Source organism: Equus przewalskii, chromosome 27 (assembly GCF_037783145.1).
Source record: "Equus przewalskii isolate Varuska chromosome 27, EquPr2, whole genome shotgun sequence".
Taxonomy (NCBI): domain Eukaryota; kingdom Metazoa; phylum Chordata; class Mammalia; order Perissodactyla; family Equidae; genus Equus; species Equus przewalskii.
In genome coordinates this window covers 41645361-41671564 of record NC_091857.1, presented here as the reverse complement: position 1 = coordinate 41671564, position 26204 = coordinate 41645361, and the positions used below count along the sequence as shown (strand labels likewise).

General features: G+C 45.4%; 1 protein-coding gene across 37 annotated transcripts in view; it reads right to left on the bottom strand.

Annotated features, from left to right (window-relative positions):
* Positions 1 to 11047: 11047 nt before the first annotated feature.
* DIP2A (disco interacting protein 2 homolog A) overlaps positions 11048 to 26204 on the bottom strand; it is a 130545-nt gene continuing 115388 nt past the window's right edge. For 18 of the 37 annotated variants that reach the window (XM_070597736.1, XM_070597740.1, XM_070597756.1 and 15 more), the window contains 11 exons: positions 25002 to 25111; positions 24396 to 24526; positions 23541 to 23709; positions 22732 to 22902; positions 21570 to 21599; positions 20650 to 20711; positions 19840 to 19897; positions 16957 to 17031; positions 14886 to 15060; positions 14022 to 14145; positions 11048 to 13354 (listed from right to left, as the gene is read on the bottom strand). In XM_070597736.1, coding sequence (XP_070453837.1) covers positions 13102 to 13354; positions 14022 to 14145; positions 14886 to 15060; positions 16957 to 17031; positions 19840 to 19897; positions 20650 to 20711; positions 21570 to 21599; positions 22732 to 22902; positions 23541 to 23709; positions 24396 to 24526; positions 25002 to 25111 — 1358 coding nt within the window. In that variant the 3' untranslated portion in view covers positions 11048 to 13101. Of the gene's footprint in view, positions 13355 to 14021; positions 14146 to 14885; positions 15158 to 16956; positions 17032 to 19839; positions 19898 to 20649; positions 20712 to 21569; positions 21600 to 22731; positions 22903 to 23540; positions 23710 to 24395; positions 24527 to 25001; positions 25112 to 26204 lie in introns of all 37 variants that reach the window. The other 19 variants (XM_070597738.1, XM_070597742.1, XM_070597763.1 and 16 more) reach the window with 3 other exon arrangements.

Here is a 26204-nt window from a genome sequence, read left to right as displayed (position 1 = left end):
CCTGGTATGAATCCCAGTTGATCGTGATGTATGATCCTTTTGATGTATTGCTGTATTCGGGTTGCCAAAATTTTGTTGAGGATTTTTGCATCTATGTTCATCAGTGATATTGGCCTGTAGTTCTCCTTTTTTGTGCCGTCCTTGTCAGGCTTTGGTATCAGAGTGATGTTGGCCTCGTAGAATGTGTTAGGAAGTGTTCCATTTTCCCTAATTTTTTCCCTAATTTTTGGAATAGCTTGAGAAGGATAGTTATTAAATCCTCTCTGAAAGTTTGGTAAAATTCCCCAGGAAAGCCGTCTGGTCCTGGGGTTTTATTCTTTGGGATGCTTTTGAGTGCTGTTTCAATCTCTTTCCTTGTGATTGGTCTATGCACATTATCTGTTTCTTCTTCACTCAGTTTTGGGAGGTTGTAAGAGTCTAAGAATTTTTCCATTTCCTCTAGGTTATCCATTTTGTTGGCATATAGTTTTTCATAGTATTCTCTTATAGTCTATTGTATTTCTCTGGAGTATGTTGTTATTTCTCCTCTTTCATTTCTGATTTTGTTTATTTGAGCTTTCTCTCTTTTTTCTTTGTAAGTCTGGCTAGGGGTTTGTCAATCTTATTCATCTTCTCAAAGAATCAGCTCTTTGTTTCATTGATCCTTTCTACTGCCTTTTTTGTTTCCATAGCATTTATTTCTGCTCTGATTTTTATTATTTCTCTCCTTCTGCTGACTTTGGGCTTTGTTCTTCTTTTTCTAATTCAGTTAGGTGTAATTTGAGATTGCTTATTTGGAATTTTTCTTCTTTGTTAAGGTGTGCCTGTATTGTGATGAATTTCCCCCTTAATATGGCTTTTGCTGCATCCCATATGAGTTGGTATGGCATGTTATCATTTTCATTCGTTTCCAGGTATTTTTTGATTTCTCCTTTAATTTCTTCAATGATCCATTGCTTGTTCAATAGCATGTTGTTTAGTCTCCACATCTTTTCCCCTTTCTCAGCTTTTTTCTTGTAATTAATTTCTATCTTTATAGCATTATGATTGGAAAAGATGCTTGTTATTATTTCAATTTTTAAAAATTTATTGGGACTTGCCTTCTTTCCCAACATATGGTCTATCCTTGAGAATGTTCCATGTGCACTTGAGAAGAATGTTTTCTGCTGTTTTTGGATGGAGTGTTCTGTATATACCTATTAAATCCAACTGGCTTAGCCTTTCATTTAATTCCACTGTTTCCTTGTTGATTTTCTGTCTGGATGATCTGTCCATTGATGTGAATTGGGTGTTAAGGTCCTCTACTATTATTGTGTTATTCTTGATATCTTCTTTTAGGTTTGTTGATAGTTGCTTTATGAACTTTGGTGCTCCTGAGTTGGGTGCATAGATATTTATAAGTATTATTTCTTCTTGATGAAGTGTCCCTTTGACCATTATATACTGCCCCTCTTTGTGTCTCTTTACCTGTTGTATCTTGAAGTCTACTTTGATGTAATTATTGCAACACCTGCTTTCTTTTGTTTGCCATTAGCTTGGAGTATTGTCTTCCTCCCCTTCACTCTGAGCCTGTTTGTCATTGGAGCTGAGATGTATTTCCTGGAGGCAGCATATTCTTGGGTCTTATTCTTTAATCCATCTCACTACTCTGTGTCTTTTTTTGGAGAATTCAATCCATTTATGTTTAGGGTGATTATTGATGTATGAGGGCTTAATGCTGTCATTATATCACTCATTTTCCAGTTTTCCTGCATTTCCTTTGTTTTTCGTTCTGCATATTTTGGTCTACCCATTAAATTATGTAGTTTTTTAAATGATGTGTTTCTTTGTTTTTTCCTTATTTTTTGTGTCTCTGTTATGCTTTTTTGTTTAGTGGTTACCCTGAGGTTTGTATTCAGAATTTTGTGTATAAGGTAGTCCATTTTCTGATGGCCTCTTATTTCCTTAGTCTAAACTGATTCAGTCCCTTTCCTCCTTCCCTCCTAAGTTGTTTGTCTCATATCTTATTCCAACTTGTGTTGTGAGTTTGTGGTTAAAGTGACAAGATTGTCTTTGTTTTTGGTGTTTTCCTTCCCTTTAGCCTAATGCTATAGTTGAATATTTGCTATCCTATTCTGATTCTGTCTACCTACTTATCTCCTTACTCTACGTTTTGTGACCCCTTTCTCCCTTTTTTTCTTTTTTTCAGGTCTGAGGGCCTTCGTGAGGATTTCTTGGGGTGTGGGGGATAGGTCCTCATGGCTACGAAGTCCCTTAGTTTTTGTTTGCCTGGGAAAGATTTAATTTCTCCCTCATATCTGAAGGATATTTTTGCTGGATAGAGTATTCTTGGCTGAAGATTCTTGTGTTTTAAAGTTTTGAATATGTCATTCTGTTGTCTCCTAGCTTGTAAGGTTTCTGCAGAGAAGTCTGCTGAAAGCCTGATAGGGGTTCCTTTGTAGGTTATTTTATTCTGCCTTGCTGCCCTGCGTATTCATTGTCATTCATTTTTGCCAGTTTTACTACTATATGCCTTGCAGTAGGTCTTTTTACACTGACAGATCTAGGAGATCTGGAAGCTTCTTCCACACATATTTCCCTCTCTTTCCCTATATTTGGGAAGTTCTCTGTTATTATTTGTTTGAACATGCTTTCTGCTTCATTCTCTTTCTCTTCACCTTCTGAGATACCTATAATTCTTATGTTGCATTTCCTCATTGAGTCGGATATTTCTTGGAGACTGTCTTCATTACTTTTAGTTTTAGTTCTCTTTCCTCCTCTGTTTGGAGCATTTCAACATGTCTGTCCTCAATTATGCTTATTCGCTCTTCTATGATGTCCACTCGAGCATTCAGGGAATCTGTATTTTGTTTTATCTCTTCCATTGTGTCTTTCATCTCTAATATTTCTGCTTGATTCTCCTTTATAGTTTCAGTCTCTTTTGTGAAGTAGCTCCTGAACTTGTTGAATTGCTTCTCTACGTTCTCTTTTACTTCATTGAGTTTTTTGATGATAGTTATTTTGAATTCATTGTCGTTTAGATGACATATCTCTGTGTCCTCAGGGCTGAGTTCTGGTTGCTTGTCTTTTCTCTGTGGTCTGGAGATTTGATGTAGTGCCTGATGTTGGAAGGTCAGCTGTTTCTCATTGATATTATTCGGTTGCAGTTACAGCCTGTTGCCACCAGGTGGGGGTTGAGAGCCATGTGTTCTGAGCCCTCCACCTTCAGCCAAGATCCCATGGCACCAGTCGGGGGAGGCATGCTTTCTCCTGCCTGCAGTCCGAGATTTCTCAATCAGCTCTTGCTATCTGGTCTCCTGGGGTCTTGGCTTGAAAAAGCTTTTGCCCCATTAGAGGGCTTCCCTCTGGGCTGCAAGGGCCCATGGGAGTCCTGCGTGATCCCATGGATGAGCGACCCCTCCCTACTTCTTCCCTCATGGATCCTCCCATGGCAGCAATTAGGGGAGGGAGTGAAGTTCTCTCTTACCCTGTTCCAGCTCCTCCAAGGGGGCTCCAGCCTTTCCACTCTCCGTCGTGTGGCTGCCTGTCTCTCCAATATTTTTGTGTTGTTAGGATGTCTTCTGTTCGAGTATGGATGCTCCTTTTTGTTGTATGCTGGAGGGGGGATAGACCCAGGCAAGTTCACTCTGCCATGATGCTGACGTCAGTCCTGTGACATATTTTAAATGACTAGTTTTAAGTCTGTTAAATCTGACATCTAGTTGATCTCAGGAATTCTGTTGTCTTCTTTTTTCCTGGTGCATAGGTCATACTTTTCTGTTTCTGTACATGTTTCATAATTTTTTTGGTAAACTGGACATTTTAAATAATATATTATATCAATTCTGGGTTCTTGCCACTCCCCCCCCCCCCCAGGGCTTGTTATTATTGTTTTATTTGTTTAGTGACTGGTTGGAGTATTTTAGTGAATTCTGTCCCCATTTTCGTCTCTCCCCGTGTTAAACTTCTGGTGGTGTTCCTCGGGGAGGTGCAGCTTTGAGTATAGCCACAGTCACCCTGGAATGACAGTGGTTTGGCAGGGCTCTCTAGTCCCTTCCCTGACCACACCCAGCTGTTAAGCTTCACCAGTTGCCAGCTGATTGCTCTATGGTTTTCAACAATGCTCTGGGGACATAATTTCTCTACAGCCTAATTTGATCCCCGTTCAGGATTTACTGAAGGAATACTTCCCAAGATCAGTGTCTGAGATTTGTTCTAACTCCAGGAGGACTCTTCCTAGCTGTCTCTTTCCCTAGTTCTCCTGAAAACGAGCTGGCCTACAATTTAGTCTGTATCTTCATTGAACCTACGAACTCCTCCCAGTTGCCTTTCATCACCACCTCTACTGTTTTTGAGAGTACACTTGTGATTGAACTTCTCCATGATCTGGGTGCAAATGAAGTCAGTTCCTTTGGGAAGAGACAAGGGGCTATTTGTTTTATAGCTTGCTTCTCCCAGCAGGTAAAATCTCTGAGCCAGGGTTCTGGACCCAGAGTGGGAACAACGGCACATTTCTTTCTGAGTGACACCCTGCTTTAGGAGCTGAGTGCTCAGTGAAGTGGGGGGCAGTAGCCTGAGATCTCAGCTTGCCTCTCCTGGCTAAGAACCACCATCTTATGAGCTGGACAAGGGTGATTTGGGCCGCTGTATTCTCAGGGGCACTTCACCCAATGTAGAGGCACCATTCCATGAGTGGAGGCTGGATAGAAGAGATCTCCCACCTCTCAGATGCACTCACCCAGAACTTAGCCTTATCAATAGGTAACTGAGGGCAGGAGCCTGTTTTCTTGGCTGCACCAGCTTGAAGTGGAGTCTCTACCTGCTTCACCTAGGAGGTAGGAGGGAAGGAGCAGTAATGGTTCAAATGGCAGACTCTTGCTTTTCTTACTAAACTTTCACACAGAATGTTTCTTCATTTGCTATATGCCCTTAGGACCATTTCCAAAGGCTTTAAATAGTTAGTTTAAAAAAAAATAATTCTCACCAGTTTTACTGCCTAGCATGTCCACAGAGCTTCTCAGCCTGTCATACCAGAAGTCAATCTTCTTTCCCTGCGTTTTAATGTAAAATGAATGCTAAACTTTGCTTGTCTTTGAACTGTATTCCACTCCATCAGAGCACAACAGCCTATAGGTGGCCTGCCCTCTGCTGCTGTCCATCTGGAGTCTCCTGCAGCATCTGGGTGCGCCCACCTGGAAGTCCAGCTCACTGTTGCTGGGAGTGGTGACAGTAACAGTGCATCTGCACTCCCTGTTTCCCTCAAAACTTCATCTGGGCCCTCAGGGTCCTTTTTAAATTTTTTGCTTTTAAGTGGCATCTGTCAAGAACATTCATGATATCTGGCCTTTTCAGTCACTTTGAGAGTCTGCAGAATAAGGTACACCACACTCAATTGTCACTTGAAACTAATAATAACCTCTCAATTTCTCTCCTTCCACCACCCTTGGCAAACTCCACAATGATACTTCCAAAACATTTCAGGGGCTCACGTAAAACATTCCCCTCATTAAACCTCCAAAGACAGAGCTGGATGCGAGGAGAAAAGGGAGAGGATCAGAGTAAGAAAGGGAGTGAGCTCTCAGACCATCCACAGGAAGGAGGGAGGATAGTCCAGCCACCTGCATGGATAATTTAACATGAATAATTTACTAAGAAGCAAAAAGTTGAAAACCAGTTGGTTTTGAAATTTTGCATGTAGTTACTTTTTAAAAGAATTCTCCATTACCAAAATTGAACATCATACAAAAGAGGATGAATGTTATACATGGTGTTATAACACTGGTACTACATCCAACTTAAAGGGAAAGTGTTTCTTCCTTAAGCCATTAAAATCCCAAACTTATGTAAAATGGCCTCAGATAGGAAGAGAATGCTGCTTTCTCTTTTGGTACACAGCAAGTAAGGTGTGCATGATTCACTGACCATATACACTGTCAGACACAGAGGCACATGCAGGTCTCTTAGCCCTTTCTTTAGAACAGCTTGGAAGGCCTAAAGGCAGATCCTGGCAGGAACTTAGCAAACACTGGAGGTAAATTATTTCTCTGGAGGTACTCCCACATAGACCATCCTAGTAGAATCGCTTTGAAACAAATCAGCTGTATTCATAATCTGAAATTAAGTACAAGTAACCGTAGTTTGATTAAATAATTAGAACATTTAAAAAACAATCTGAATTAAAAAGAATCAAGATACAAACAACCTTCTAGAAAATGTACGGACTATATGGAAGTTATGATTCTTAATATAAAATGGCTCCTACAAATCAATTAAAAAAAAGACAAAACCTTGAGCCAAGACTGCCAAGTCTGAATAGAATGCATCAAAAGAGAAATGACCATGGGGGCTGGCCTGGTGGTGCAGCAGTTAAGTTCTCACGTTCCGCTTCAGTAGCCCAGGGTTTGCCAGTTTGGATCCCAGGTACAGACATGGCACTGCTTGGCAAGCCATGCTGTGGTAGGCGTCCCACATATAAAATAGAGGAAGATGAGCACAGATGTTAGCTCAGGGGCAGTCTTTCTCAGCAAAAAGAGGATTGGCAGCAGATGTTAGCTCAGAGCTAATCTTCCTCAAAAAAAAAAAAAAATGACCATGAACACATAAAAACATATTCAACATGACTAGACATGACACTTTTTTTTTCATTCTTCCAAAGCTGTTTATTTCATTGAGGTAACATTGGTTTATAACATTATATAAATTTCAGGTGTACATCATTATATTTTGATTTCTGTGGAGACTACATCATGTTCACCACCCAAAGACTAATTACCATCGATCACCATACACATGTGCCTAATCACCCCTTTCACCCTCCTCCCTCTCCCCTTCCCATGTGGTAACCACCAATCTAATCTTTGTTTGTTATTGTTGTTTTTATCTTCCATATATGAATGAAATCATATGGTATTAGACTTTCTCCGTCTGACTTATTTCATTTAGCATAATACCCTCAAGGTCCATCCATGTTGTCACAAATGGCCAGATTTCATCATTCTATGGCCGAGTAGTATTCTATTGTATATACATACCACATCTTCTTTATCCATTCATCCATCGAGGGGCACTTAGGTTGTTTCCAAGTCTTGGCTATTGTGAATAATGCTGCAGTGAACATAGGGGTGCAAGTATCTTTTTGAATAGTGTTTTCGTGTTCTTTGGGTAAATACTCAGAAGTAGAATTGCTGGATCATGTGGTAATTCTGTTTTTAATTTTTTGAGGAATCTCCATACTGTTTTCCATAGTGGCTGCACCAGTTTACATTCCCACCAGCAGTGTATGAGGGTTCCCCTTTCTCCACATCGTCTCTAACACTGGTTACTTCTTGTTTTGTTAATTATAGCCATTCTGAGGAGCGTGAGGTGATATCTCATTGTAGTTTTGACTTGCATTTCCCTAATAATTAATGATGTTGAACATCTTTTCATGTGCCTGTTGGCTATCTGTATATCTTCTTTGGAAAAATGTTCAGATCCTTTGCCCATTTCTTAATTGGACTGTTTATTTTTTTGTTGTTGAGGTGTATGAGTTCTTTATGTATTTTAGATACTAACCTTGTATCAGATATATCATTTGCAAATTATCTTCTCCCAATTGTTAGGTTGTTTTTTGTTTTGTTGATTTCCTTTGCTATGCAGAAGCTTTTGAGTTTGATGTAGTCTCTTTTGTTTTTGTTTTGTTTTTTCCTTTTCTTTTGTTTCTCTTGCGTGAGGAGACATGGTATCTGAAAAGATACTGCTAAGACCAATGTCAAAGAGTATACTGCCTCTGTTGTCTTCTAGAAGTTTTATCGTTTCAAGTCTTACATTCAAGTCTTTAGTCCATTTTGAGTTAATTTTTGTGTATGGTCTAAGATAATGGTCTAGTTTCATTCTTTTACATGTGGCTGTCCAGTTTTCCCAACACCATTTGTTGAAGAGATTTTCCTTTCTCCATTTTATGTTCTTGGCTCCTTTGTCAAAAATTAGCTGTCCATAGATGTGTGGGTTTATTTCTGGGCTCTTGATGGTGTTCCATTGATCTGTGTGTCTGTTTTCATGCCAGTACCATGCTGTTTTGATTACTATAGGTTTGTAGTATATTTTGAAATCAGGGAGTGTGATACCTCAAGCTTTGTTCTTTTTTCTCAGGATTGCTTTAGCTATTTGGGGTCTTTTGTTGTTTCATATAAATTTTAGGATTCTTTGTTCTCTTTCCATGAAAAATGTCATTGGGACTTTGGTAGTGATTGCCATGAATCTGCAGATTGCTTTAGGAAGTATGGACATTTTAACTCTGTTAATTCTTCCAATCCATGAGCATGGAATATCTTTCCATTTCTTTGTGTTTTCTTCAATTTATTTCAATAACGTTTTATAGGTTTCAGTGTATAGGTCTTTCACCTCTTTGGTTAAATTTATTCTCTGGGTATTTTATTCTTTTACTTGGGATTGTAAATGGGATTGTATTGTTAATTTCTCTTTCTGCTAGTTTTAGTGTATAGAAACATAACTGATTTTTGTATGTTGATTTTGTATCCTGCAACTTTACTGTATCTGTTTACTATTTCTCTTAGTTTTGGGGAGATTCTTTAGGGTTTTCTCTATATAAAATCATGTCATCTGCGAATAGTGACAGTTTTACTTCTCCCTTTCCAGTTTGGATCCCTTTTATTTCTTTTTCTTGCCTGACTGCTCTGGCTAGGACTTCCAATACTATGTTAAATAAGATTGGTGAAAGAGAGCATCCTTGTCTTGTTCCTGGTTCTTAAAGGGATAGCTTTCAGGTTTTCACCATTAGAGTAAGATGTTACCTGTGGGTTTGTCATATATAGCCTTTATTACATTGAGGTACTTTCCTTCTATACCCATTGTATTGTTTTTATCATAAATGGATGCTGTATCTTGTTGAATGCTTTCTCTGCATCTGTTGAGATTATCATGTGATTTTTATTCTTCATTTTGTTAATGTGATGTAGCATGTTGATTGATTTGTGGATGTTGAACCATCCCTGCATCCCTGGAATAAACACCACTTCATCATGGTATGTGATCTTTTTAATGTATTGTCATATTCAATTTGCTAGTATTTTGTTGAGGATTTTTGCATCTATGTTCATCAGTGATATTGGCCTGTACTTTTTTGTGTGTTGTCCTTGTCTGGTTTTGGTATCAGGGTAATGTTGGTCTTGTAGAATGAGTTAGGAAGCATCCTGTCCTCTTCCATTTTTTGGGAAGAGTTTGAGAAGTATAGATAATTAGTCTTCTTTGAATGTTTGGTAGAATTCACTGGGGAGGCCGTCTGGTCCTGGACTTTTTTTTGGGGAGGTTTTTGATTAGTTTTTTTTTTTTTTTTAATTTTAATTTTTATAGCAATAACATACGATTATAGCATTATGTAACTTTCAGATGTACATCATAATATATTTCGAATTCGGTGTGGATTACATCATGTTCCCTACCCAGAGACTAATTACCATCCATCACCACACACGTGTGCCTAATTACCCCTTTTGCTCTCCTCCCTCCCTGCTTCCCCTGTGGTAATCATAAATCCAGTCTCTGTTGCTGTGTGTGTTTGTCATTTTTATCTTCACTTATGAGTGAGATCATATGGTATTTGACTTTCTCCCTCTGACTTATTTTGCTTAGCATAATGCCTTCAAGGTCCATCCATGTTGTCACAAATGGCTGGATTTCATAATTTTTTATGGTTAAGTAGTATTCCATTGTGTAGTATTCCATTGTGTATATATACCACATCTTCTTTATCCCTTCATCCCTTGATGGGCACCTAGGTTGCTTCCAAACCTTGGTGATTGTGAATAATGCTGTGATGAACATAGCGGTGCACGTATCTTTATGCATTTGTGTTTTCAAGTTCTTTGGATAAATACCCAGCAGTGGAATAACTGAATCATATGGTAGATCTATTCTTTTTTTTTTTTTTTTAAAGATTTTATTTTTTTTCCTTTTTCTCCCCAAAACCCCCCAGTACATAGTTGTACATTCTTCATTGTGGGTCCTTCTAGTTGTGGCATGTGGGATGCTGCCTCAGTGTGGTTTGATGAGCAGTGCCATGTCTGCGCCCAGGATTCGAACCAACGAAACACTGGGCCGCCTGCAGAGGAGCGTGCAGACTTAACCCCTCGGCCACGGGGCCAGCCCCATGGTAGATCTATTCTTAATTTTCTGAGGATGCTCCATACTGTTTTCCATAGTGACTGCACCAGTTTACACTCCCACCAGCAGTGTATGAGAGTTCCCTTCCCTCCATATCTTCTCCAACACTTGTTTCCTGTCTTGTTAATTATAACCATTCTCATGAGAGTGAGGTCATATCTCATTGTAGTTTTGATTTGTATTTCCCTGATAGCCGATGATGTTGAACACGTTTTCATGTACCTGTTGCCTGTCTGTATATCTTCTTTGGAGAAATGTCTGTTCAGATCGTTTGCCCATTTTTTAATTGGGTTGTTGGTTTTTTTTTGTTGTTGAGACTCATGAGTTCTTTGCTTATTTTGGAAATTAACCCCTTATCTGATACATGGTTTGCAAATATCTTCTCCCAATTGATTACTGTTTTGATCTCCTTACTAGCGATTGGTCTATTCAGATTCTCTATTTCTTCTTGATTCAGTTTTGGAAGGTTGTATGATTCTAAGAATTTATACATCTCTTCTAGATTATCCAATTTGTTGGCATATAGCTTTTTGTTGTATTCTCTCATAATCCTTTGTATTTCTATAGTGACATGACACTACTTGACTATCAAATTGGCAAGGACTTATTTCAATCTTGAGCAAAAGTCCATTGCCAGCACTATCAGGCTGCTGGAAAGAGACCACTCTCACATTGCCCTTTTGCTGTTCTTCAGGGCAGCAGGCACCCAAAGCTTCGAACCTGGCATGAACTCTGACCCATTCACTCCACCTGTAGGAATTGAGCCTGAGGCAGTAATTGTAATCACAGAAGTGTGAACACACCTACAAGGAGGTTCACTGCAGCACTGTTGAAACAACATTGATGTACAGCAACAGAGTAAAAGCTCTCTTTGTCATGGCACACCCATATGACACAGTCGTTGAAACATGTAGAAGAATATATGTTATAGATTAAAAAGTCTGTAATTTATTAAGTACAAAAGCAGATTATAAAAGTATATGATCTAATTTTGTAAAAATTTTAAAAAGGAAAAAATAAATCCCTTAAAGGATTTATGTCAAATACTAATGCTGCTATTACTCAGAGGTAGGATTATAGGAGATTTTAATTTTCTGTTTTACATCTTAATGTACTTTGTAGATTTTATGCTGTAAGCATAAAAGCTTTTATATTCAGAAAAAAGGAATGCATAATAAAATACATCCTATTTGGGGTAACTTTGAAAACCTTTTCACACATTTCAAAATGCAGAATTACAAAGTCAATAACTTTTATTAACATAATGATATAAAAAAATTTTAGTGTGATATACACAATTCCCAAAGAGTAATTTTAAAACATTTTAATGCACTTCTTAAAATCTTAATTTACAAGACACCTTGCCTTACTGCCACTGACCTTTCAATACAAAGATTTTACAATATTTGTTTGCTATAAAACTACAGTATTAAGATTAGGGTTAGGTAGTTCTTTCTCCTCCTGGCCATTCTATTATAAGGAATGTCCATTAGTCCACTGCTAGAACCTCTGTATGTCAAACAATAAGTTACACAGATTATATACATAATTACAATAGGATTATTAGAATTCCAGTATGTTGGAATATACTACACCTCAGTCCATCACCACAGGCAAATAGAGCTACTATGCATGTGTTACTTGTAGCCAAGTAAGAGTAAGATCTGAGTCGGCCCAGTTAGCCAGACCCATTTGGTAGAGAATTAACAGCTTTCTTAGGCACTGGTCCAGGCTAATTTCCAGGCTAGTTCTAGAAAAACCTGGTTATTTCTATGAAGCATGCATGATTCATAAACTTTCCACCTTCAGTCCCCCCAAAACCCAACAACTTCATAACACACTCTTTATTAGCTATATAAAAATAATCTATATCTTAGATTTGAGCTTCACTTCAAATTCTTAGAAGTATCTAAAGGATTTTACATTCTCTTCTTTGATTTAGGTTTACTATAATATTAGATCACTCAGTTTAGTCAAGTTTGAATAAAACAACTGAATATGGTTTGGCCAAATTTTATAAGCACGCAACTCAAAATGTGAAAGCTCTCCTGGGGCAAGGCTCTCCCTACGGCTCCTTGACTGCACTGCAGGTGCTCAGCAAAGAGCACTGAGGACGTGAAACCTCACATGCTGCCACTAATGCTTCTAAATCTGCTAACTTGTAATAAAAATAATTCAGTACACTTCCATGTATTGAGAATTTACATTGTACTGTTATAAAAACAAGCACTTCAACTAAACAGCATGAAGTTACAAACCTACGAAAGTGGTTTAAAACTAAATGCTGGTTTATCTTTCCAAAACAGAGCATCTAACTTGACAGCCCCAAATGGCACTTACTGAGTATTAGTGACAACATATGCAGACAATGGGGCATACCTGTTTCAATAAAGGAAGTGAGGCTGTGCCTGGTCTGGGGTTTGAGCAGGAACGGCAGGCTGGGACTCGCTCCCTTTCCACCAGCTTTTCTAGGCTCTGCTCTTCCCTGTGAAGCAGCTTTCTTAGAGGCCTCAAGTTCTTTCTAGCATAAATTCTATATATGAACTTGTCATTTGAAGTGGGAATAAATAATTGAATTTTTAAAATTAAGAACTATATTTTTAGCCAAGAAAGTGCAAACTCGCAACTTGCAGAGAGCAACCGTGCACTTGCAATTCCTTGCGATGCCCACACCAGGCCTTCCCTTTCCCAGTTACCCTGCCTGTAAAACACTGACATTTGTGTTTTTATAAATGTCCTTGAAGATTAAAAATTTTCTTCAAATAATTCAAGAAGTGGTTCTAAAATGAGATTTGGGGAACCTTGAGATGGATCTGGAAAAGCAGAGGAAGGGGCACGGTGTTCCATGAAGACTGGAATCCTTTCTCCCAGTGGTGCAGACACTGCAGTGTTTTCACATATTCCAGCACCTTCAACTGGTTCCAATGCTGGGGAAACCTGGATCACGCCTGTCTCAGGAACCTGGGGGTTAGCGAGCTGTGCTCACATGTTGTAGGCAACGTAGATTGGGTCCAGCTGGTCGGCCAGAAAGCCGTCACGCAGGTGCATGCGCTGCTTCTCGCCCCGAGAGTTGATGGGGATCACACCCGGGTCCACGATGACCACCACACCCACGACCAGGTGATGCTCCTCCAGCACCACATTTGTCACCAGGGCCACCAGATCCAGTGCATCTTGCTCCAGCCCATCCAACTCCACCACCACCACCAGCAGGTTGGTCCAGGTGAACACAGCACTGCAGGGAGAAGACAGATGGCATCACATGGGAGATGGGCACAGGCTTCTGGGGGCCACTGGACATGCAAGAAACGGTGCCCAATAGAGAATAGTGAAAAAAACTGAAGGATATTCATTGACATCACACTATTGCTTAACATCATTTACAATTTAAAGGTTAGGCTAAATGTCTTTTATAGGAATATCTAGTCTAATTAAAGTTCCTCCTAAGAATCAAGAGTATTATTTGACGTTGAAAGCTGTACCTGTCTCAACGCAAACTCCCTGCAAAGTGAAGAAATTGAGTCACAACGATTTAAATTAGAAAATTCACATTAAAAGCAGAAACACTTCAGGATAAACTGTGGAGGTCTCAGGTTTTGCCTGTGCATTCAGGGACAGACTCTTAGTTGAAAACTGATTAGGAAAACATGAAAAACCAAGCAAAACCCAAGCAAAGGGCACCAAGGGGTGTGTGGTGTGTTTCACAGAGTGTATCTGGAGGGAGAAGAACCTGCGAGAGGCCTGGGGTAGGCTCCTGGAAAGGCAAGCAGCTGCTGGCACGTCCCTGGTGGAGAGGGTCTGCTGGAACCACGTGAGCAGGCAGGAAGCCCACAGTCCCTGGCTCTGCCCCAGAGGAGAGGATGGGTGAACGGGGTGGGACTCGCCCTCCCCTGGGATCTTACCACTCTGCGATGCTCCTGTGTGCTCGTATTACGGATGTCTCGATGTCAATGGGATGGTACCGCATGCCCCTCAGTTCGAGTGTTTCATCCAGAGACCCAACAACATACAGTGCGTCGTGTCGCTCTGTGAACAGCACAGTTCACACACCTCAGAAAGGCAGAGTGAAAGCTGGGTGCTCTCTGCATGTCTGTGTCAGCCCTAAGTCACTGCTCTCTGGGACAGGGAGCTGGCTACTCAAACATCACGTGATATCTGAGCCTTCTGCCAGGTGAGACCTCAGGCGGCCTGATGTGCTGTCCAAAACCTCGATTCTGTGTGATTACATCTCTGCAGCCAGTAACCACCTCAGAAAAGTTATGTCGGTGTCTGAATATATGTTTAAAAATAATCTGTACTATCTCTGGAAACAAAACAGCACCTATAATGGCGACTAGAGGTTCTGACTTTGGTGGGCCTGCTGTGGTCTAGGGGATTCTGCAACTTTGAGTGGTCATGCATCAGGAGGGTGCCACACACAGTTGGTGTAATGTGCTGGTGGCTCTGCCTGGGAAAGACCTGATGGCCTTATCACTAATACCCCCACAGCCTCAGCAGGCCAAGGGTCCAAGGACAGTCATGCACAGCCACAGAGGGAAGAACAGTAATTTTCAGAGAAAACCACTATCTGAACATGTCCTTTACCCCATACCTAAAGATACAAGCGCACAGCAATGGGTGAGGTGAGTCAGCAGGAATCTCCAGGATGCTGTGGTGTGCATGTTGGGTTCATAGGTTGCAGCACCAGAACTCCTGTGGGGTGCGGACAGACCACCCCCCTCCAACACACACAGCGCTGATGCAGGGGCTTCACGGTAACCCCTCACCTCCACTGGCATCAGTGAGCTCTGTTCTTCGAAGGAAGCCGAGGTAGCCAGTCCTTGCCCAAATGGTCTGAGTGTCTCCAAAACTCAGCCGGGCACTGAAGTGGTCAGCGTGAAGTGACTCCTCCCCGTAGACTGTGTAGTACCCAGTTGCATTGTGGGGGCTGCTCACCCAGATCTGGTGGGGCCCAGAGGACAAGAGTGTTGGTGCGTCACAAACGCTGAACACAGATTCTGTCATGTGACATCCGCTAGCCAAGAGTGCTTAAGAAAAACTGAACAATGCAGGGGGAGAGGGGTTGTTTTCAGTGTTTCTTATCTTGCGAACTAAGTTAAAATTGCAGGCAGGGAAAGCAAATGAGTAATTTTTCTCTCCTTCCATTGAAGCATTCCTCGCCTTTGACCAGGAATGACATCTGTGGGACTCTGCGATGTGGATGAGCTCAGAGAGGTACTGCTCCATTCCTCACATCAAACTACTGTCAACAGTGAGAAAGAACTGGGAGCAATCTGCATTTCCAAGAGGTACAAGTGAAGTGAGTGAGGGCTCAGAGTGGAGGATGAGAGCCACTAGACTTGCCCCGCAGGCATGCGTAAGTTTACATGCATCCACATACCCTTATTGGCCATATATGTACTAATGGTACCCAGAGTGTCATGGGGCCCCTGACACCCCTGGGACACCCCTGGGGTGTCCTTCTAAACATGGGACCTATCCAGCACCCAGAGTTGCTTCCCCAGACTGAGCACCTGGCTCTAGACGTCCCCACAAGGCAGCATCCAAAAGAGCAGATGGGGCAGCTGACAGGGCCTTCTACCACGAGGTAGGTTCCCAGCCTGGCACAGACCCTCTGTGACCATCTTGGGGGCACACTGTTGTCTTAACAGGCCTAGGTCCAACTGGCCAGGAAGGGGGATGGCTGGGGGAAGGCCCCCCGCCGACCACACCCAGCCTTGGGACTGGGATATCTTCCCCTTAGGATGAGATGCGGCCCCAGGGAGGCCCCTGGGTTCATGGATGTCTCCGTCCCGATCTGACAGAGACTGAACAGCATCTCTGTGAATACCCCTGAACATGAACAGGGCCTGCTGGGACCCTGGAAGCTGTCTGCAGCATAAGGGCACAAGGGTCCTTATGCCCACCTGGCACCAGGACACTGGTTACACAGCATGTCCTCAGAGCTTGGAACTGGGAGTGTGAGACCATTCCCATCCTAACAGACCAAGCGGGGCACTCAGGCCTTGACATGCACTCTACCTGCCATCCTGGCCTCCAGGTAAGAGGTCCCACCTATCTCAAGTTACTGTAGACACATGTGCATAAATAAAAGCACGTCAACACAGTTCCCACATGGCCTGTGTCCTGGGATGATGAGGACCTCCCCACGCTGTGTCCTCAGGACACAGAGGACCCCTCCCTCCCAACCTCAGTGTCTGCCCTGTGCTAGTTTCTCCCTCGAGGGTGCAGCTTCTGGCTTGGTGCAGGAACTGCTTTTGAAGGGGAAGCTGCTTTTTCTGTTGCTGCTGGTTCATGTGTGGCTCCTAGGCCTCCCAGTACCTATAAAACTCAAGGTTTTCCGGGGCTGGCCCCGTGGCCGAGTGGTTAAGTTCGCGCGCTCCGCTGCAGGCGGCCCAGTGTTTCGTCAGTTCGAATCCTGGGCGCGGACATGGCACTGCTCATCAGACCACGCTGAGGCAGCATCCCACATGCCACAACTAGAGGAGCCCACAATGAAGAATACACAACTATGTACTGGGGGGCTTTGGGGAGAAAAAGGAAGAAATAAAATCTTAAAAAAAAAAAAAAAAACAACTCAAGGTTTTCCTCTGTTGGTGGGCAATCCTTGGGGAGCTCATCCTCAGGACCCCAAAATCCTACCCAGGGACTGGGTCTGGGAGCATGAATGTGGGTTGGGAGGAAGTGCCAAACAGCTTCTGACAGATTCCCCAAAGCATGTGTGACCCCAAAGGGTTTAGAATTCCTGAATCTGGGGCAGAAAGGGGAGGGGGCTAAGGAGCAGTGTGTGAGGCTCCGGAGCACAGTCCCCCTGGGGCCCAGGCCCTCCAGCCTCACCTCTCCCAGGTGTGAGTCTCCAAGCGGCCCTTTGGTCTCGGTGTGTGCAATGATGACCTTCACCCCAGGGAGGATCTGGAAGGAGAACGATGCCTCGTGTCAAAGACAATATGAGACTCCTGATTCAACTGCATTAAAAATAATGTCCTCAGAAACGGGTCCAAATGACATGATGTGCACATGGGAGTGATCAGGAGGTTCAGAAGCCAACCTAAATGTGATTTTGAATTTTAATAGAAAGAAGAGACTTTAATAGATAAAATTAAATTGTGAAGCTTAGCAAAATTACCACAGTTCCCAAGAATGGACCCTATTTTGAGGTCAAGCAGGGCAGAAAGGGTCTACATAAGCATGTGCTCTCCCTAGGATCCTGCACTAGGGCCACACGCAGAGCACCTGCTGCTCATGGGGGCACACAAGTGCAGGGGCCATCCAAGCACCACACTCGGCTGCCCCAAGCCTAGCCTGCAAGGGCCTTGTCCATGGGCTCCATCAAGCCTCCTAGTTCTGGACCTGGAACCTAACTATGAAGAAGCCCTTCCTGTTCTGTGACTCGGAGTCAGTCCAACCACTGACTCAGGACAAATGGAGGCACTGGCTCTCCAGGAACCATGAGAATGTTCCAGGGGAGGTTTCCTCAGGGCAGGGACCTTCCCAACACCCGGTCCTGGGGGGCCCTCAGTGGGCTCAGGTCAGACCACCTGGCTGCTCTGGGCCTGGACACCTGTTCTGTGTCCTTACTTGCCCCACATATAAAATGGGAGATGACACTGGGGACCTCCGGGCAGGTGGGAGGAAGGGACAAGGGGTCACAGGAAGGCGTGAATGCAGGCTTTGTTGCCAACGGTCAGCGCCAGGCCCTCCTCTCCTCCTGCTGTTGCCACACCCTCGCCACAATGTCCCAGTGGGACGATCCTGATTTCCAGGATGCTAGTGGAGCCTCCAACTTCTCCCTGTGTGGCCCACCTGAACCCTGAAGCCAGAGCTGTCTTTCCAGAACACACATCTGTCAGGCCCAAGTTACTGTAAAAGCAAAATATGAGAGGGAAGAAAAGCCCGACAAAAAAAAGGTGATTAAAACAATCCTGGTGCAGCCACTTGTGACACAAAAAAGGCACTAAAACTGTTTTGAGGCTTAGTGATCAGGGGAAGATATGCTAAGATTACAAAAAGGATGATGCAAAATGGGATGCTGGGTGCGAGCTCCAGTGTACGCATGTTTCTGCGCTCAGAAAAGGATGGGAGGGACCAGCCCAGTGGTTTGTAGCGATTAAGTTCGCACACTCCACTTCATCAGCCTAGGGTTCGCAGGTTCAGATCCCGGGTACAGACCTAAACACTGCTCATCAAGCCATGCTCTGGCAGCGTCCCATATACAAAATAGAGGAGGATTGGCACAGATGTTAGCTCAGAGCCACTCTTCCTCAAGCAAAAAGAGGAGGATTGGCTACAGATGTTAGCTCAGAGCCAAACTTCCTCACCCAAAAACAAAAGAAAAGGATGAGAGGGAACCAGCAGCCTTAGTGACCCTACATCCCTCTCTCAGCTGCTCTACTTGGAGCAGCACTACACAAGATACATGGGGGGTGTGCTCCCATGCCCTGCACTGCATGTGAGTTCATTCATTCACTCACTGACTCATTCATTCATTTCTCCTCTCCCCCAGCTCAGCTCCAGCCACACTGGCCTTCCTGTGGCCCATGCTCCCAACCCAGGACCTTTGCATCAGCTGCCCCATATCTCCACAGCTGGTGCTCCTCAGGGGACCAAGCCCAGCCACCTCTGCAGCTACACAGCTCCTGCAGTGCTCACTCCTCCTCACTCATCCCCAGCACATCCACCACAGCCTCGTCCTATTGCTGCCCCTGCTGCCCTGTCCCTCTCTGGGCACCTCCCTGCCTCCCTAAAGGCAGTTGTGGCCATGGGGTCTGTGAGCAGAGTCAGGCTGGCCCCTCTAGGCTGCGTGGGCTGCACCAAGCTCCATTTCTTGCCTCTGGGACTGTGCAGGTGCAGAGACGGACAGAGCCCCACCTGCACCCTGACCTACCATGGATGTGCAGCAGGAGCTGGGCAAGGCCCTGAGGTTGGGGGGCTGTCTGTTCCTGGCCACAGTGGGCACAAAGCCCTGCCCTCTATCCTGCTGTCTCCTGGTGGTCAGCTGTAGCACACGGCTGCTGTTCAGACCCATCACCAGTCCGTCCCCCTTCTCACAGTGCCAGATGGGGCCATATGAGTTTCTTCCTTCCTTCCAATCTTCTCTGGTTCTGAGGATGCCTGTTCTTCTGGGTCTACATCTGCTGATCCCCTGTCATGGCAGCTCAGTTTTTACTTGGGTGCCCTCAAGTGGTCGCACAGCCCCCTCCCTCAAAAGCTATGTGGGCTCCCAGGGCCTTACCAGGCCTGGACTGGCTTTAATGGTAAATTGCCAATGCAGGGGCTAGGACTCCACCTACTGCCTAAGACCGTAGTGGGGACGACTTTCTGGCTGTCACCTGGGTCAGGGGCTGAGTTCTTGCACGCCCCAGTCCAGGGTCAGGGCCACCATGCACTCTAGCTGTGTGCCTGTGCCAGCTCTTGCTCCAGGACCATGGTGAACGCATCGGGCCCTGACCCGAGGGCCCTGCGGCCTCAAGCCCCAGCTGTGGGAGTTCCTTCTGGGTTTCTTGGTTTTGAACTCAGATGTGTATTTAAGGACTCAGCCTAGGGTCTGTGTGTGTTTGCAGTGAGGAGGAGCGGAGGCTTTCTGCATCAACCCAGCCCAACCCCAACCACAGTCGATCTGTGTTCATCAGGAGAACTGCAGCTCCTAGAACCTTCCAGAACTAAGAAAGGACAGAAAGGACTAAGGCATGTGACAGAGGCATAAGTTGCAGCTTCCACTACCTTTCCAGACTCCGTCAACGGCAGACTGTGTGGAGAACCCCGTTCTACCAAACGTACCCTAAAAATTAACAAGGGAAAAATTTCAGAATAAAACTTACTACACAGATAACAATGTCTAAAAAGGTAACTCATAAGGTAATCAGAAATTGATTACCATTGTGACGGTCAGTCTATTGACAAAAGCCAAGCCTTTAGCCTTTTGATCATGACCTTGGAGCAGTGACCTCAGGTGCCACAGGGGACTCACCCTCTACCTGCTCCGTGTGCCAGCACCACCTGCCCAGTTCACCTGGCAAGGCTCAGGGTAGGACCTTGCTCCAGGTCTCTCTGGGGCCATTCTCAACAGCTGTCTCCCCACCCTCAGTAAGTTCCACCCCTGTTCACCATGCTGTGTGACCATGTTTGAGGATCCAGAACTGGGATCTGAACTTCAAAGCTGGGAGGGGCTGAGAGCCACAGGTACACACTGTGGCCCTAGCACAAGTTTAGTGATGTAAAAACTACATCCTTCCTTAAAATGGTATCATGTAAAAAATGTCCTTACCATTAGCTGCTTACTTGTCTTCTACCCCATAAAAAAATAAATGTCAATTGTTGGGTCACTCTTATCATCCTCCTTGGTTGTGGGATGGCAGATAAAGGGACATTGACTGAACCTTGAGGACACAGGGAAGCAGAAAAGGAAGCCCAGGCTCCCCCAGCAGAGCACGCTGACTCAGCCAGCCGTCCACTAACATCTGGGTGCCGGGAGGTCCAGTTAGGGCAGACTCAGCCTGCAGAACGTCAGGGTGGGTGTGGACAGGCCGTTACCTGTCATGGCGCAGCGCTCTCATGTCCACGTAGACGGTCGTGGGGTCTGGGCCGGCAGTGCCCTGGAAGGAGAGCAGCAGAGGAACTTCTGTTCAGGGTCCTCACGCTCAACTCATTTTCAGGAGTGTGTCTGCATCTATGTGGCACAGCCGTGTGGCAGCTCCTGCCAGTGGGGACACCTGGGAGGGAGCAGCTCTGCTCCCAGCAGTGAGTCTGCCCAGGGGCCCTGATGCCTTCCATCCAAACACCTACATGGCTTGATATTGAGTGAAACATCCAATAACACTGAATGAAGATGTCAAAACCTACAATTTTACATTTCAGTTCTAACAGCTCTCTATTCCCACTGGTCTCTATGCTGTATAATATGGTGAAAACACCGCTAGGGGTTTTGGGGGACGTCTCCACCAAGCCGCCGGGTGGGGCCTGGCCCCCCACCAGAGGAGCTAACTCTCCTGAGGGCTGGCACAGCAGAAGCTCTCTCAGAGATTAGCCCAAATGACTCCTCACTTCTCTCTCCTCTTATGTGACATTTGACATTGATCCTGATTAAAGGATGGTTATGTTCTGTTTTATTAGATAAGGAACATCAAATTAAATGGACAATCTGCTCAACATCATTCTCTGAAGGTCCCAGACAACATGACCTATGTCTGCCCTAGGATTAAAACAAAAACTTCTTCACTGAGACTAAACAAAGCCCTTCCTCCACAGCCAATGCTATGAATGTTAAATTCTTTTGAAAATAGTTTTGCTCTTAAGTTGGTTACAAAGGAGCTTTTGTAATATGTCAGATAATATCCACTGTGAGCAAAGTTAGACAGCAAAAGAAACACATATTTGTCTGGAATTCATGAGAAGGCCACATGAACTCAAGGGGGATACACAGAGGTGCCTCGAGGCCAAGGTCAAGGTCCTACCTGCTCAGCCAGCTTTCCCAGCCTGTTGGGCTGACAGAGGCAAAGGAGGCCAGCAGAGTGAGACAGGGAGGAAACAGCCACAGGAAACACAAACAGAAAGCAACAGGCCATGTGAGAAACACACAGTAAGAGAGAGTAAAATGTGTCACTGCATCTCAAAGCAAAAACATGAATACCCCATTAAGATTTTTGCAATCACACATGGTATCCCACATGCCGACAAACAGAACAGATACCTTCAAATATTGAGTAAGGAGGACACAGGCTTTTAGATGCTGAGCAGACAGTAAAGTCTTCACTTACAGCCACGAACTACTTGGCAGTAGCCTGATGCTCAGTCTTACTTTCTACAACAGCAAGGGACATGGAGGGGACCCTACCCCACCTCCTCCTGCCACATGGCAGGGACGGAGGCTCGGAGTGGTCAGCAGAGTCTTTTCACAGTTGAGAGGACATGAGCAGAAACTCCAAGAAAACAGGATGACAGTCTCTGCAATTGAGACCTGTCCTGTGCCTGGCGCAGGCTGACCCAGGATGGAGCACTGCAGCCAGGCAAATGCCCTGCAGATGGAGCAGCAGCCCCACACGGTGCCCTGCTCTGCTTCCGTGATACCTCCCCTCCCAACAATTCTTGTCCTGTGTGGGTGAGGAAGGCATTCAATATGTTTGTAGAAAGAAGTGAAATGGAGATACTAGTACAAAATCTAGACAATGCTGCTCCATTTCTGAAACTTTGTGTTTCCTTATAGTAAGTGAAATAGCTTGTCTCAAAAATGCACTCGGGGCAATACAAATTATCATGTCACCTAATGTTTCAATTTAAAATTGGTAGATATCCTAAAAAAATAAGTTTATTCTTGCTTTAAAAAATTAGCTGCATATTGTATCTAACTTAGAGATTCTTCCAGGTAAGGTAACAGTCACTGTTCAAGAACAATTTGTATTTTTTCCAAATAAGCCTTTGTTCATTAATGAGACTAGAACATCTTCTAAAATAAAACCCTCATAGCTCTCAAAGCTAAACTGCTGTTTGGAAAATAAAACATCTAAGCCTCAGAGGACAAGAAATGGACGCAGCAGGTACGACAAGCACGTTAACGATTCAGAAACCGCCCACCTCAGGGCAGCAGGAAGCTTCTGAGCTCCGGCCCAGCCGCTTTACCTGGAGGCAGATGGCCACGTTGACCCTGCACCCAAATGTGGTGCTCACGGCACGCGCCGGCAGGCCCAGGTCCTTGAACAGCTTGGAGAAGGACTGCGTCAGCGCGATCCTGGGCCTCTCCTCAGCCACCACCATGCATGTGCGCACGCACGACAGGTTCACCCCCTTCATCTGTGGGAGGAATGGGTGAGACCTCGGCCCTGAGCACTGTCTGAGGGAGTTCCTCGGGGACCACAGGTGGTTTGGCCCTAGGAGCAAGTGCACAAAGGCGCACAAAGGCCCACAAAGGCCGAGTTGAACACAAACCCCGCCTCCTCTGCCCTGGTCTTGGTTCCTCAAAATTCTAACTACGGAAGCACTAAAGAGTATGCATCTACTCCACACCCACAGCTGCTCTCCTGTGTGGCCCAACCCTCCACAGCTCCCTGGCTCCAGCCCCAGGCCCTTCCCGACCCTGAGGCCTCGAAGACCCAGCAACACTCTCAGAGCTGGAGTCCACCACCCCTGCCCTGTGCACCGGCCCCTCCTGCCATATAGGGTGTGTGGATGAGAGGAGGGACCTCTGCAGAGGCGTGGTGGGAGCACAGCAGGGTACGGAGTGTGCGAGGAGCTCACAGCAGGGTGGGCACGCAGAGGGGACACAGAGCGAGTCTGCTCAGCACACGGAAAGGTTTTTTTCTGTTTCAACAAACTGCTTGGACAAGTCTTGGGAATCTTTTTTTAAGGTTTCCAGGGGCCCGGTTGGGGCCCTTCCTGAGGAGAGATGAGGGAAAGCGGGGTGGGCAGGCCTCAGGACTGTGTGCACTTACCCTGAGCACGCCGGTCTGTGCACCAAGGCCCTTGGTGCACATCTCCATCACTGAGTAGGAGCAGAAGGTGACACGGGCCTTGTACTGGCTGACGGCCGAAAGCCACAGGGACACGTTGCTCTCCAGCTCCAGCGGGGGCACCAGCACAGACTGGTGTCCAGAGTAGACACTACGAGAGGCCGCGGAGGTCAGCACAGCCCCAGGGCGACGGGGCGGCCGCCTCTTTCCTTCTTCAAGGACACTTCTTTTCTAACCAGGACAGGGGCACAATTCTGCCCTAATGTCAAGTGGGAGTTTCAGTAGAAAACACGCTTGTAGGGAGAGGGTGTGACACACAGGGGGTCCTGGTCTCCCTCCAAGCACTTTATAAGGAGCCAGGTCACAGTTAGCGTCAGGGCCTGCTGGTTGGGGACTCAGTGTCATAAAGATCTGTCACTACTTCCTAGTCTTGATGGGATTAAGAAATCTCTTCCCAATTATTATTAATGGATTGTGTTTGTGTTTAACGAAACGCCTATTTTTACTCTCTGACTCAATTTTAGACCCAGACTCCAACCCATGTCACCCCCAAACAAACGTGTATCTTTGGCTTCCTGGGCATCAAAAATGCTTAGAATGTTAAGATTCTAAAGACCTATAGGAGCAATTCTAGCCCAGCTGGTTGGCGCAGCAGCAGGAGACCCACACACTGTGCCTCCACTCGCCCGCACACTCTTCCTCCACTCACCCGCATACTCTTCCTCCTCACCCGTACACTGTGCCTCCACTCACCTGCACACCCTACTTCCACTCACCTGTACTCTCAGCTGCACACTCTTTCTCCTCTTACTTGCACACTCTACCTGTAGCACTCACCTGCACAGACACCACAGGGCAAAGCCGAGGCCACAGTAAGGGTCAAGGCAGATGGCAATCTGCCTTGAGGGGTACAGCTCACACTGCAGCTTTATGGACCGGCACAGGGCACTTGTGGCTGCATGTGACATCTGAAGAACCAAATAAAAGTTCTGTTCAGTGATGTGAAGGAAGAGAGAGGGCTAAGAACAGTGCTGCTGTCCACACATATTTACTTCCTTAAAAGATGGCTGGTTCAAATCTCTTATAAGCGAAATAATATCCAGGAAGTAGCACATTGAAAATCTTCTAAATGAGAATAATAAAGCATATTAATGCAGCTCTTGGCTCCTGATAAGGAGACAGACTCATCAAAGCCACCTGCTCCTCGAGGCCAGTCATAAATCAGAAAATTTAGATATTACCATAAAACATCAAAATATGATTACTCTCAGGCTAATCTAATTTTGTGGTTTATTGGTCTTTAACACAGACTTTAAGGAACAACATTGTTGCTTCAAGCTCTGGATAAGAGGAAGGGCCTGCATAAACCTGCATCCAATATCCTTTCTGCCCACCCCCATGTCAGGGACTAAAGCAAACAGGAGCTATGATCAGAGGACCAACCTTCACACCCGCTAATATTCCAGTAGTCGACACGCTGAAGTCCAAATACGCAAGCACGTCTGGGGAGGGGGGCCTGAAAATGCTAGCCACCTTCTTTTTTGGTATGTCATCTGTTGGACAGAACATACCACTGATGTTAATGTTGCTTCAGACTCTTGTAGGGAGAGACAGACATGATTCATGCTTGGGGAGTCCTGAGAGTGAGCTCAGATGGAAGTTAGGCTACAAGAAAGCAGGCTGCGTCTGTAGGCGGGGAAGCTTATTTTAACCTTCAAGTAAACGTCACAGGGAGCAGACCCACCATAACTGCTCTCAGCATGTGGTGACAGGGACCGTGGCAAGGTGGACATGGAGTGGAGAAGACAGGCCCTGAAAACTGTGTGGGAAGTCACTTTGGTTACCGGGGGAAAGGTCAAGAGGAGCAGGCCTTTGTCAGAGGGTGCAGAGCCCATGGCAGAGCCAGGCTTAACAAGAACTCCAGCCACAGCGAGAATGCCATGGATGGGCTCACAGTGCTTCATTAAGTCCTCTAAGACCATGAGGTGGACACAGCTGCTGACCAACTACAAGTGGACACAGGTGAGGCAAGGGCAGGAGGCTGCCCACTTTGCAGCAGGCCAGTGAGGTGATGGGACTCTCTGGGGCCAGTCTGCTCTCAACCCCTCCCGGGCCCCACACCGGCTGCCTGGACCAGTTCCTCGTGCCTATTGATGGATATCAGGCAGGTGGCTGCAAACAACACAGTCCGTGACCTTCTCTCACAGGTGGTGTCCTGGAGGGCAAGGATGTGGGGAAGGGGAGACTCTTGTCTGCTAGTTGGCCGGCACCCATGTGGCTGTGTATTCCAAGTGACTGAAGGAGCCTGTGGGGTGATGCTGGTTTGGGTTGTCTTGTTGGGGAGGGCCAAAGCTCTCTCAGGCCTAGGCTGAACCCACAGCCACGGTGGTGGTGGGGGGTTTCAGCCCCTCCAGGTTGGCCCACAAGCCTTTCACAGTGTGTGGCAGCATTCACCAATGATGGGGACAAGGGATGGGTGTGTGCGTATGCACTGCGAGAACTGTCTGTGTGCTCACAACTGCCAACCTCTAGGCAGGCACCAGAGGCAGCAGAGGAGCTGGGCTACAGGCACACAGACCTTGGACCACTGCTGGCCACAGAGACGGCGCGGCAAGTGAACCCAGCTCGATGGTTCTCTCCATTCTG